This window comes from Anser anser (assembly GCF_964211835.1).
Source record: "Anser anser genome assembly, chromosome: 7".
Taxonomy (NCBI): domain Eukaryota; kingdom Metazoa; phylum Chordata; class Aves; order Anseriformes; family Anatidae; genus Anser; species Anser anser.
Window position 1 is genome coordinate 21,670,348 of NC_139727.1, and position 13,995 is coordinate 21,684,342.

At 45.4% G+C, this 13,995-nt stretch overlaps 1 protein-coding gene across 2 annotated transcripts; it reads right to left on the reverse strand.

The window, feature by feature from the left end:
* Positions 1 to 4,781: 4,781 nt before the first annotated feature.
* Positions 4,782 to 13,930, reverse strand: HIF1AN (hypoxia inducible factor 1 subunit alpha inhibitor). 2 transcript variants are annotated; one of them, XM_083844717.1, is made up of 9 exons: positions 13,712 to 13,840; positions 13,427 to 13,558; positions 12,533 to 12,783; positions 11,625 to 11,773; positions 9,785 to 9,930; positions 9,171 to 9,277; positions 8,711 to 8,774; positions 8,362 to 8,472; positions 4,782 to 7,200 (listed from the first exon to the last, which is right to left on the reverse strand). In XM_083844717.1, exons 2-9 carry the CDS (start codon positions 13,478 to 13,480, stop codon positions 7,156 to 7,158), a joined length of 927 nt encoding a protein of 308 aa, XP_083700843.1. In that variant the 5' UTR covers positions 13,481 to 13,558; positions 13,712 to 13,840; the 3' UTR covers positions 4,782 to 7,155. The 2 variants fall into 2 exon arrangements, with proteins under 2 accessions (XP_083700843.1, XP_083700842.1); XM_083844716.1 differs by lacking the exon at positions 13,427 to 13,558 and having other exon boundaries at positions 13,712 to 13,930.
* Between the last annotated feature and the right edge of the window lie 65 nt (positions 13,931 to 13,995).

Sequence of the window (13,995 nt, forward strand, 5' to 3'; positions counted from 1 at the left end):
CCTAAAGGCTGCTCTGCCAGAGCAGTGTCAGACCCAACAGACCAAGTGACACAGCTCTGCAACTCCCCAGCTCCGCAAGCATCCGCAGTTCACAGGAGCTTGCTGCTTCAAATGCCAAGGAAGGCCTTACTGACCCTACACCCTCCAGCCCCACAGCTAGTAGTGGCTGGCATTTGACCTAACCACCCACCAGTACCACTAGTTGTTTGCTGCTAGAAGCATTTTACCCCAGTGAAAGAGATGGGTAAGAGTAACTTCTGAGAGACTGCCAAAGACATGAGTCTTTGAAGAGGATGTTCAACAATCTGGAGACAATCAGTCCAGAACCCCTGGCACTAAGCCCTCCCACAGCATCCAGCCCCTTGGATGCTGCTACCCACCCCACGTGCCCTCCCTGCAGGCACCAGGACTGTCTGTCAATGCAAATCAACAATTTGACCTCACTCCTCCAGCTGCTTTCAGCTCAGCTAGAGCCCTGACACAGCTCCCCACATGAGGCCAGGGGGGCTTCAGCAGCTTAGGGTGTGCAGCAGATCTGATAACACAGCTTACGTCAGCACAGGATAGCATTCCCTCTTTCCTGGCTCTCCAAAGGGTTACAAAGTCAAGCCCAAAGTTCCTCCTTGTCAAGGCATTAGATGGCCAATGCTGACTGTTCAGGAAAAAACACAGCTGAAACTCTGAGATGAAAATCACACCGAAGGCTCTGGCCACCCAGCTCAGTGACACCTCTTGCAGCAAGGGCAATACCTTGTCATGTCAAAGCCTAGGCGTTCTCAGGGCTTACGGCATGTTTGTGAGGTATTCCGACAGCAGTCCCACATCACAACAAGCTACCTTACCATCTGCAAAAAATGTGAGGATGAAAAGAAGAGGCTGAAAATCCAAGTGCTATCATTTGTCTGAACTTGGAGTCAGCTAGGAATGGGGTGAAACAGATTCAGCTCTCCCCTTTGGAAATATCTGCTTTGATTTCCAGTCACAGAAAGAATAATCACCCTGATGGAGACCTCTGCCTCAAGTGAATGACCCAGCCTTGCAAAGACAGAAGCTGTCACTGAAATCAATGAATCTAGTAAGCTCCAGTCTTGATAAGATACACCAAGCAACCTTGTTTGCCCCACAAATGGTCTGTCATCCTCCCTCCCAAGTTGTATTTGTTGATCTAATCAGATGCAGTGCCTCTTCCTATAAACCACACTAAAATATCTAACATGACAAGACTTTGAAATACATATACAACATGTCAATTTTTAGAGAACTGAGGATGAGAACTGCAGCTTTCCACTGCAATAACGCCCACTTCAGCTCACATGAACCCTACCCCTACTGCAATATGCCTAAAGCTCCTAACATCTGCTATAACACCATGATATCCTCATGTCCTTTGATTTTAGCTAGCCAGCCAGACACTCACTCCTAAATACCCTTCCTGTGCTTAACCTTCACCCTGCTGTTTGCCTGGGCAAACACTGTGTGCACATACGTATGCAATCAACTAGCTACTGCTTTTTCCAGCTGATGAATGGTGATTTTTCCTTGCAATCACACCCAATAAAGACACTTAGTTTTCTCTACCCAGGCGCAAGTTACTGCCATGGTTCTACAAGTTGTGTACATTTAAGGTGATTTTCTCTGTGTGACAGTGTTTGGTGGAACCAGGAAATGGTTGTGGAGCTACAGGTGGAGATAATGATAGACTTATCGCATTATATATATATATATATATATATATAATGCACAACTATTTCTGTTTGGAGAACTCAAATACCTTACCCATTTTTCCCTTTTCTCCATATATTTCCCAATAGATTGAAAGTTTCAAACAGGTGCAAGCTATTGTGACAGAGTTGATGGAACAGTCAGGGCTATAATTCTGAAGGCAAACTAGCTTTTGGGTTGAACATCCCTCTGCGCCTTGCTGGCCACTGACTTACTGATCAAGTTGAGCATTAGGTAAACTGATTACATCCTGCTTGTAAAGTCTAGCCTACCAAAACTAAAATACTTAGTGGCTGCTAGAGAGGCATAGCTTTATGTTCAGTAAGGAGAGACCCCAATACATGCTCAGTATGTAGTGCTCTAAGTGCTGTTCTAGGGAAAGTATGGGGTTTTACGAAGATGCTATATCCCTACAGATCTGTTCAGCGTAAGCACTGCACCTCACCTATCCCTTCAGTCACACCTTGCTTGAACAAGACTATAAGCCTTCATCTGAGGGGTAGGCATCTGCTCAGTGTGAGGTAGGTGCTATTCTGTTCACTGTACCTCTGTTTGTGCCTCCCTGCAGTAGCAGTCACACAGGACATCTTCAAGGATGACAGCTGTAGGAAAAACAGGTAACAAACAAGCAAAAACCAAATACATATACTTTATTGTGCATAGCTGTCTGATGAGCTAAGCCAGCAAATGACAAAGAGAGGTCACAAGTACCTTCTTTTATTTATCTGCCACGCAGCCCATCAGGTTCCTCCTTGCTCTTGTGGGCAGTGGCATTATCAGAAGAGCTGGAACTGCTTTCATGTTGCTCATCCTTCTCTTTCCATGTGCCAGTCAATGCCCATTCCAGCTCTTCTCTACACTAGAATCTGCAAGGCTGCATGTAAGGTTGGGGGAAAGGAGTCTGAAAAGTTTAGCAAGTTGATTCTGTGCCTTCTGCTGGCAGTGTGCGGGCAGGCACTGAGAAGGAAGCACAAGGTGTTGATAGGGCAAGGAGAGGGCTCCAAGATACAACATCTCCCTTACTAAGCATACAGGTGACACTGAGCAGCATGGGGAAGATTTTACCCAGCTGCCTTCCTCCACAAGCCTTTCATCAGAGCTGAGACCCTTGCTGCTGCTCCACATCTAGGCGGAGGGGGCTCTGTGGAGCAACGGTAGCACTCAGTTATGCATCTCATGGACTTCACTGTGGCTCTTGTGGCTGCCTCCATTGTTTGAGGGATATTCTCCCCCCCTTCCCTCCTTCTAACAAAGATTCTGATTAATGATCGCTCATTCCTAATTGTCAAATTTCTTTTCCTTCATCCTGTGTCTAATCACCAGTGACAGAAGCCATTACGCAAATGAGAGCAGACGACTTCTCACAACTGTTCTCTTTGGTAAAAGCCTTGTAATTTAAAGCTCTGATTTGTAGAGGAAAGCTGCGTTTCCCCAAGGCGTCCAGGCATCTGTTCCACTTACACTCCACGAGCCTCTACTTCCGCTCCCTCCCCCCACAATTAGTCCTCTGCTTGCAACAAATATTTGACTTTGCGAGGCAGTAATTAGAACTTACTTTGCATGTGTTTGTCACAGTAACGTCTCTTTTCCTTTCCTTGAACAGGAAGTCCTCCTTCACAGCACCAATACAGAAAATCACCCAGGGAAGTCAGTGCCTTCAGAACTTCCTGAGACTCTGACAGCAGAGGTGCTGTCTCCCAAACAGGATGAGAAGATGAGGACCATAAAACAGTGCGAGGAAACCCCTCGTGCACATGTGGCAGAAAGGAGTGCCAAGGCTGGAGTGTGCTGTCCCCATTCCAGGGCTTTAGACCTGAGTAGCAGCTGGCTGTGTTCAAGGTCAGCTTGCTCCTTGCTAAGAACTGCCCTAAAGAAAAGCAGCAGTAGCTTTGCCCAAGGCCTGCCTTTATTTCCCTCAAGGGCTGCTTTAAAGCCGAAGGTCTCACCCCTCCCCCCCGTGTTACACTGCCCCAGCATCACAACTATTTCTGCACCTGGTCCTATTCCTTCTCATTTCTGACCCTGACAAGGCTTCACCTTGGACCCATTAAATGCCACAGTTCGCATACCTGTTTCCTCTCTTTCTCTCCACAACCCAAGACACTTCTGAGCTTTGTGGTACTAGCCGTGTATGTTACTCAAGAGGGACACGTACAAAAAAAGACTACAAAATCAGACACATTCAGGCAACTAAGCTCAGAATAACAGAAGCAATTGTGTGTCAAAGAGATGATGATCCCAGCAGGCACGGCAGGGAAGGGTGAGTGCCCATGGCCACAGAAGTCTTACCACTTGTCTTTCCTACTCCCTCCACATTCAAACTATCCCTTGAGGATGTGAGGAGACTGCCAATCATGGTACCCCAGGGTCAGACAGCTGTCTCTGTCTCACCACCACCCCCAACATCCCTATCCTCTGTTCAACTTCTCCCCATTTTACTACACATTAGAAATTTGGGCTGATTTTGCCAACAATGTTTCACTGACGGTTAGATGCTAAAATTGCTGTAGTTATCACCAGCATAACATGATCTGTGTCTTAGGTTTGTATAGAGGACTCCACCACCCAAGGCTGCTAACAGGGAGCAGAGTTACACGAACAGGAAACCTCCCACCAAAATCACCTTGACTAAAGCATGAATCAGATAAAGGCTCAAACAAAGGACGAGATATTCCAAAGGAGAAACAACTGATGGAACTCATTAGACCTGACCATGTAGTTTGCTCCATTGGTTTCATCAGCAACCAGAGCATAGTGACAGCATTCAAGTCAGCAGGGAGAAGAATTTGTTCCTTACCTAACATTCGTCATTTACAAAGTTCAAAGATATCATTTTATTCCCAGCTTTCCTTCCAGGCTGATGGGAGTAGTATGGGGAAAAAAATCATGAAGACACAGTAATGCAGTTGGTACTGCTGTTTTGAAGGCAGCTTTGGAGACCAGCAGCCTTCAACAGCGAATAACAAAAAGTGAAGTTAGGCTGAAAAGTATCTCCATACACACACCTCCTTATACTGCTCTCCTATACAGCCACTCACAAAATGGAAGCCACACAGTTCTGTTGTTCAACATTGGTTGTATTTAAGAACTACACTTCAGAAGGTACCGTGTGTTTGTCACACCCCACCCCCTGCACACACACACCCCTAGCAGAGAACACACACAGCTTCCCAATACCATGGCAAGGGGCATTGAAAGCACAAGGTGAAAACGGAAGGGGAGAGTCAGTCCATCAGTGCATTGTAAATGAGCTTTCACAAAGTCAAGTGCAGCAAAAACTGTTCAGACACTTAAAAAGTTAGACCTTTGGCAAATAAAGATAAAAAGGATCCTAAAGTTCTGTAAGTACCATTCGCTCTCCACATGGGATGTGAACTCCCACCCTGAGCTTCAAGAGTTGATGGTGCCTAACAAGTAGTACTGGAGACTACTGTGTGCTTAATAAATAGCACAGAGACGGGATTTCATTTGAGCATCTTTCAACCAAGGCCAGAGACCGCACGTATACCCAGGATTCCTGGGAAGCTCTTGCTTTTGGCCAGTCAGCAGCCTTTCTTCCCCACATACCCAAAGGCTGAGCGTTGATAAGTATCCAGCTGAGTGACCTTCGTTTGGATCTAACCACAGCTCTGGATAGTCTGCAACAAATAACACGGCAGTCAGACTACTCGGTGACATGGACATATTTCTTAATCAAGGGCCCTGTAGCTGCCAATTACACTTAATTTGTTCTGACCTGTAAGCAGCCATAAAACTATCCCCCAGGACTTCCTGTTCAAGAAGTCCTTCACCTTTGCGCGAGAGAAGCTCACAGCAAGAGGTACACGAGCTGTCCCAGAAAAAGATGGAGCCTGAAGCCAAAGGCAGAGCACTTCTTGAGCACCATCTTCTCAACACTTATCAGAATACCATGTCAGGAAAAAAAAGGAAAATAATGGGAAGTCTCAATAGAATGTTTGCTATTCTCTGCAGTAAAATACAACAGCTTCTCCCACCTCTAGCTCTTGGGATCCATTACAACTGCATCAAATATTCAAGTCCATTACACTGCCCCAAACCAGGAAGAGCAGTGCAGTGGACCATGGGGAATAAAAAAACCGGCCTCCATATGAGCCTAGGGCTTCTAGTGGCAGAGGTGGAAGAAAGCAAAATAATTTTTTAGGATGATTGCCAAGGACTCAACCATAAGCTCCTCTTGTTCCTGTGCCCTGGTCTTGCCACTTCCCAGCCTGCCACATCAAGCCCCAGAACACAAGAAGGATCAAGATAAACTTAACCACATTAAAACAGAAAGCCCTGACCTCTTTCAAGTGACTGTACAAGAAAGGGAACCACACACTGTCATGGATTAAACTGATGGACAGAAGTCATACAACATCACACAAACATGCGCACAAGTGCGCAGCCACACACACTCGAGTTCTTGCAGTTTCAGTAAAAAGGGCACTTCCCACGTTAGTCTGAGGAGCCAGCACCCCTGGTGGGGAGAAGGGAGACTCTGTACCTGTCTGACATTGTCTTGACAGTCTCTCTCTGTGCCCCTAGAGATTTTTTTTTTTTTTAAAAAGATGTGGCTTAATCATTCAAGACTTGAAATTTGGCCTGGCATTTATGCATCTCCCTTCATAATGCTTCATCCCCTTTTAACCACACTACAGCTCCACAAGAGTAGGAGAGAAGCCTTCACTCCCCAAAACTGCTGTCAGAATGAAGGAGATTTATCTAGACTCCTACAACACAGACATTTGGAGAGCACAGGATCTGGTGCTCACATACTAGATGAATTCACTTCTCTCCCTCTGCCCTGTGCAAAGTCCCAAGCATGAAAGTCTTGCGTTGAAGAAATCAAATCATTTGTCCAGTTGCTCATCACGCACAGGCCAGCTCACATTTTCGTTTCCACTATAGAAAAAGGTGCCAGAGCTGAGCATGGCTAGGTCCTCTAATAACAGAGAACTGTGAAACCTATCACTTTCCATCTTACATCCGCTGCAGGCACCAACACATAAACCCAGCCAGGAGGCCCAAACCTCATGAGGCTGAGGAAACAAGATCAATCTCATTTCCCCTCCAAGCTCTTCTTCAAACGCCTGAAAATCCTGAAGCAACACACCCGAGTGCCAGAAGCCGTGCCCCTTGTTGTGGCAAACAGGGTAGAGGAAGGGGAAAAAAAACAAGTTAGTGAGCATGAATCCAGCTTCCAATAAGTGCAGACTCGTTCTTGGGAGGTTCTGTTAGATGACAGTGAAGGATGAATGGGGTACTAATGGTTTTACAGTTCCAGTAGCCCCCTTTGTTGTAGTGGGGCAGGGACAGGGATGGGCCAGGAAACCCATCAGTCTGTTAAGTGCTGCGTGCAATACTAGCGCTCAGTATCTTCCATTGCTTGTGAACAAAGCAGCTCCAACATCAGTCACCCGGGGCAGCCAGGCATTAGTCATACCGTCCTTTAATCATCATATTCAACAAGGGACCGACCTGTTCAAAGCAAAAAAACACTGTTAGCCAGAACAGTTACAAGTGGCAATTGCACAGCCTGCTTCTCCCACATCAAGACAGCTTACGAGCTGAATGGCCCAGGGCAGAGGATGTCAGTATGCAAACTGATCCTAAGGTACACTGAATCGGTTTCTAGGTATCTTCTAGATAACACACTAGGGCACCCAGAGTTCTCAGTCAACACTCAACTTCAGTTGCCACCAAACATCGCGTGCGTAGCACTGGTTTGAAATGTTTTCACTTCCCAGCACAGACTTATGATTTCTCAGTAGATGCTATTAAAAGGAGGCAGTAGGCATCGGTTGCTTTTTGCAGGTGAAAGAAGGAATATTCTTACCCACTGAATCCTCTCTGGTCTTTGGGGTCACCTGCAATGAAGGTTAGTACTAACAGATTTGCAAGGTTTTGTTTCCAGCCAAGACCACTCCTCTTTCTCAGCTTCCTTCAGGCAGCGCTTGGAGGAAGAACTTCAGCATGCTATGGTGGTAAGATAACTGCAGAGGAAAGGCCTGACCTCATGCTACGGAACTAAAGAATAGTTCCTGCACAGTGGTAAGGGAAATAGACCACAAAAGCATTTCTATTCACATCCAGTATTTCCACTTTCAGAATAACATGAGATCTTCAAAAGCATGTATTAGTACTTTAGCGTACTGTTTTTCTGAAATACAGTTGGTTAAAATTGCAGAAAACGCAGAGATGACTGGGATGTGTTAAGGGGGAAGCACATGACTTTACTGAGAAGCTGTTTTCCAGTTTAACAGATTTGGATTCAACAGGTAAAATGGTTTTAATTTTCCTCAAATACTGGGTATTGTTGCTGCATAGGAGACTTGTGACAGTTTGAGAGTAACACTTCTCTGGCAGCGCCCAAAGCAAAAATACACCTTCCCCCATATATGAAAACAGTTATTCCACTGCCTGTAGTTTTTCAGAATTTCAAGTTAAGGAGTTTGCTTTTTTTCTAGCCAAAGGACATTCTGAATACAGCATGAAGAACCAGTCACAGCAAAAGAGGAACACTGCTTTCTCCTACCCACGCTGTGACAATGCCTGCAGAGCCAAATAAGCAGGTATCTTGAGCTTTGCACTAACCTACAACCATTTCAACAGCAGCAATTATTTAGTTCTCTTTTGTACCTCTTGTGGATTTCCTAAGGCTTCTCCCAACATCTTCTCAATGTTCCTCATTATCGCCACTTTCTGATGAGCCTTTAATGGATATTCAATTCTCTTTGGGGTTGGGGCGCCCTGAAATACCAAAAGCAACTCATTGCATGCTTACTGAATTGACAGGTTATTCCACCTTCTCCCAGACACCCAGCTCTTTACATACCACAGGAAATACAGAAAGTAGCTTTCAACTTTCAAGCACGGGATTTGGAGCAATTAAGTTATTGCAATGACAACATGTGCCAATACAGCTCTATCTGAAAAAGTACACTGGAACAGATCTACCCAAGCTGCACAGGAAGGTGCTTGCACTCACCTTGTACCAGAAGTTCACAGTGATGGTAATCCCGCCATTCAGGAGAGACTCAATATGGTGCCACCTGCACGGACACAGCAGGGGGGGAAAAAAAAGAGAAACTATTGCTACAGCTTATAGGCAAATATTTAATGAACATTGTGTGTTCAAACTGCATTGGACAACCCTGACCCTACACATCCACCACAAAGGCCACAGAACTTCTGGAGAACTCTCCTTATTTAAATACAGACCCTTTTCTTGCATGTCAGTAGAGCACACACACACAACAATGTAGCATCAGGCAGAATTACCACTCCCATCCTAAAGATAGGAAGCAGATTGGCCCAAGTTATCACGGAAAACATCATACTTGTTGGAATGGCAAAATTTTCTTTACAGCCATACCAAGAGTTTAAAGAGAAGAACCTCTGTTAAACCTGTTTGCTGGTCACAGCACAGTTCCCACCATCCTTCTTACCAGTACATAGGTATGTATAGTACATCCCCCGGACCCACCACCGTCTCATAGCCAACCACGCTCCGGAAGTTTGGAAACTTCTCGTAGTCGGGATTGTCAAAGTCCACCTAACACAAGAAAAGAGTAAGAAACTCAGGAAAAACTTCCTGCAGTGAGAGCCCTCCTTATTAGGTCTCAGTATGAAATCCTCATCTTTCCTTTATGGTTTTTACATCCCCATTTTTCTTAATTCCATAGCAAGCTCCTGCAGTATCCTCAAAGTGCCACCACCTCAAAAGGAGTCCTGAAATTTGTCTACAAGCAAATCCATCTTTGACCAAGTGATCAATGAACCAGAACAGAGGAAGCAGCAGCTGCATGCCAGTTTTTGTTTTGTTTTTTTATCAGTAGGAGACATTTATAATCCTAATGCTTGCACGTTAGGAACTGAAACAAACAGAAACTCCTCCAGTTCTCCCATCTGTTCTCAATGTTAACAGATCTGAACTCTGGTGTTTCCAAAGTTCAGAAGTGGTATGCAGCTTTAATTCTAGCATAGCTTCTTCCCACCTAGCATCTTCATAAATGCCCTTTTTTCCCCCCAATGAAGCCGAGAACAAATCTGCTACTCTCACCTGGCTCTGTCTGTCACATGGATGGTGCACAGGATAAGGGTAGAGGCATTCAAACTGATCAGGAGGGAAAAGGATACACCTCTTGTAACCCTTAATCTGAGCAAAGAAGTTCTGCTGCTCGTCATAATGAGCTGGTGTCACATTCCCTACACAGAAAGGGCAGAGGATAATCAAAACAAGGCACTCATGCAGTTATAAGAGACTGAAGCAAGTTATATTCCTTGGTAGAGTGAAGACAGTAAATATACTTCCATATATCAAGAAAACTAAGCAATGAAAATGACCCCAGAAATGTTACAAACTGAACATGGCATCAGTCAGCCTTTATTGAGCAGTTGCTACCCCACTTAACAATTGCCATTCTAAATCCATATTCAGCAACTTGTGCTCTGCAGGACTAGGATTTCCAGCTTGTCTCCATGAACAGCAGATGGCAAATGTTGACGGGAAGTTTTTTCATAAAACAATGTTTAGCTGATAAACTGTGGAATGGACTTTATAAAATTATTATTAGTCTAGAGGAGTCTAACAGCCTGATTTTGAAAAACGTCCTAGTAGTTTTGCAAAAAAAAGAGGAGTAAACAAATCCAGTCATTGCGGCTTCGTAACACAACTGCCCCTGCTCAGCCTAAGGCACTGATTATGAAGCTTGACTATCACCACTAGATGTTAAGTTTAATCAAATCTTAAAATACAGCGAGTCATTTCACACCCCTCTATTGTTTTCAGGCTGTTTGCCAATTCAGATATTGCTCATTTGGCTTTTTTTTTTTACATGTGTTTTCAATTAAGATATATTTTAGAATTAAGATAACAGCTAACCCCATAACTTCATTAAATAGATCACTAGTACACACTGGTTCACAACAATCCCTTGTTGTTTTTTTTTGTGCAGAACCTGCTGATAATAGGATTTTTGTTGATCATATTATGACCTACATGGAAGTGTTGATGCAGTACTTTTAAATGAGGTTCTCTCTTCTCAGCTAGAAAAGCACGTGGCAAAGACAAACTGCTGCAAGCTGAATATGACTTAACACAGAGGGGAAAAAATACCTGCAGTCAGAACTGAACAGCCATGAATTGCAGGGTAATTATAACTGGACATACGGATGTGACGGCCACATTGATTATAGGCCAGCCCACTCCACAAAACTGTGTGCATTCCTGGCCCAGTTGTTGAGATTACTTTCTACTGGAATGCTCTCCTTGTCAAGTGCAGTAGCACCTCTATCTCCCCAGGCACCTGCCTATGAATGAGTCTCCACATGGATTTGGAACTCTACTTTATCCAGTTGTATTAGGGTTTATCCATCTTCAAGTTCTCCAGCACCCTCCATTCAGTTCTGAATTGACAGAGAATTCCTTTTTAGCATGGTGCACCAACTCAATTTAGAACAAATACCTCATGGAAGAATCAATGTTTCCTCCGGTGGAGAAAATCTCGTTGGGGTAATTGGTCACTCCTAAGAAAGGCCCAGAAGGCTAACTTTGCTCAATTTGTAAACTCCGACTCCAGGCATTTAAAATCTACTGTATCTGAATTGTCCAACGAAAAAACAGGTTTCAAAGTATGATTAGCTATCACTAAAAACCCAGCCCCGAGAGCATCACACAGAGCCTTTCCGGGAGCAGGAGATTACCTCCAGGCATTCTCAGCAAGCAGGCTATTCCTTTGGGGTTTTTCTTCTCTTTTCAACGCGCATTGAATTGTGGCAACAGTACCCTTCCAGCCAAAAGCTTTAAACTGCTTGCTTGGAAGGAACATTCAGAAACTAGTGCAAAATTAACTTTAAAAGACAAACTTTCTCCCCTTCTCTAGTAACAGGAAGCCACTTACCTTCCATGCCAATAAGAAGCAAGTTAGAAGTCAGTTGACCCCAGCCACGTTTCCCTTGCTGTTTGTTAATCCAGTTCCAGTTGAAGCCAAGGAAATCCACCACAATCTTCCTTCCAACTGTGTCATTCAGGGTTTGCTGCAGATATAGCCTGTATTTCCCCAGAGGAAGGCAACAATCAAATGTTAAGCATTGTAATGAACATAAAGATGCATCTCAGCATCTCTTCAGAAAGACTTTAAAAACAGAGAGTGAGAACTTCTAGAGATTCTGTTCTATCAGCACCATAAACAGCTGTGGAAAGGAAGAGCTTCCAGAAATCCACAAGCTTTGCCAAATGATTCTCTGGTACAAAATGGAACAGAACACAACTCTGCATGAACAATCACTGGGGAAAAAAATCAGAATTTTAGATCAAGAACAACACCTCACGGTGCAAGAGGAAGAAGCCCTTACCAGACTGGCCACTATCAAGTACCAAAAACACTCACGAATGATCCCCAGATAAATGTCACCGCTTCCAGTCCCCTGCAATGAGTTACCTCATCTACCACAAGCGTGTGAGGGCAAAAAAGTGCTCAGGAAACACAGCATGTTTCCATCAAGCCTTTCCATCTGTAATTAAGCTCCTCTACCAATAGCATAGTCTGCCAAAACCAAGGGACGTGTAGAGCCTTCTCTATCTAAACCCTGCCACGGACAGAGAAGAATCTCTGTAAATATACAATTTGAACAGTTTTGATTATTTAAGTGCATGGCCTTCTTTAATTGGATAATACAGTTGTAGCAGCTATGCAGGAAAAGCTTATACAAACGAAAAGTTTGAGAGGTTTTTATCAACAGTCTCTGAAGAGAAACATACCTGGTACATAGACCTGCAGAAATGGAGAAACTTCCACATATCGCTTACCTCTCAGCACTCCCTTTTTGTTGTATTTCCTGGAGTCTGTCCACGAACTCAGCAAACTTCATCTCTTCCCTGCTCGACTTGGGTTTGAAATTCTTAAAGTTGGCCATCTTCTTCTCATCATAGTACAAAAACTTGTGTGTGCTGGCACTGTACACTGAGAAGTCCCCATTGCCAATGTTTTCCTGGAGGTAGTCCAGGTCCCATTTGAGAGCAGGATAAACCAGATTAGTATCTGTCAGCACCACTGGCTCCTGGAGAAAAACAGGAAGTTTATCAATTCAAAGACCTTTTGAACTCGCGAACGATCGTATTTGTTATTGCAACCCCAAAAATTCTCTTTAAATGTGGGCAATTGGAAAAGGCATTTAGTGTGATGAGATCCTTTATCCAGATAGAAAAATGCAAAATACGATAGGAAGTTTTAAAAGAGTGGTGGCCTGCTCCTGCAGCAGGCTCCTAGCAGCAATGGGACAGGTTCCGCTATCTACTTGGCTAATCTCTGACACGCGAGGTTAGACAAACACCGTCTGGGAACTGTTTTAGGGCTGCTTGGTCCTGCCACGTAGCAAGGAGACACTGTAAATTCTGCCTGGTCACTTTCAGCTACTAAGTGGTAAATGTTGGCAAAAAGATGTTTTTGAAGATGGAAAAGGAGACAGTGCTCATCTCTGTTCCTAGAGAATCACAGATAACCCACAGCCACCCAAAACCTGAAATCTTTTCATCGCTCCTATGTTAAAAAAAGAACCACTTTTTTTACACAAAGGTAGCCACCTGCCTCCTCGTGTGTACACACCGAGAAGTAAAAAATAACAACAGCTGCTCTGCTCCCAAGCTGTACACTCACAACCTCCCTTCTCGCAGGTTTGCCTCCCCAAAACCTGCCAACCTTACCAAAACCAGACCGCGTTTGTCCTCCGGAGCCACCAGAAGCGCAGCTACCGCCATACAAACTCCACACCTGCGGCCGCTCTCGTTTCAAAAAGCGCAGACGGCAGCCCGCGGTTCTACCTAACGTTTCCGTGACTTCCACCCAACGAGAAAAGAACGCGAAGCGCGCGTTTGCCCGCAGCTCTCGCAAGCCAGCGCTGCCGAAGCGGCGGCGAAACGCTCGTTATAGCTGAGGGGGACGGGACGGGACGGGACGGGACGGGACGGGCCCCCCGGGCCCCGCCGCACCTCGTTCTCGATGAGCTCCTCGGCGCGGGGGTCGCTGTGGCTGAGCCGCGGGATGGGCCGCGTCTCGAAGGAGTAGCGGCGGAGCTGGGCCTCGCTCCAGCCGGGCCCCGCCGCCGGGCCCTCCCGGCACCCCGCCGACGACGACGACGACGAGGAGGAAGCCGCCGCCATCGCCGCCTCCCACCGGGAAACCCGGAAGTGGACGGCCGCCGGAAGCGGAAATCGCCCGCCCCTAGCAACGCCGGAAGCGAGGGCAGGGGCACCATGGAGACGGGCGGAGGGAG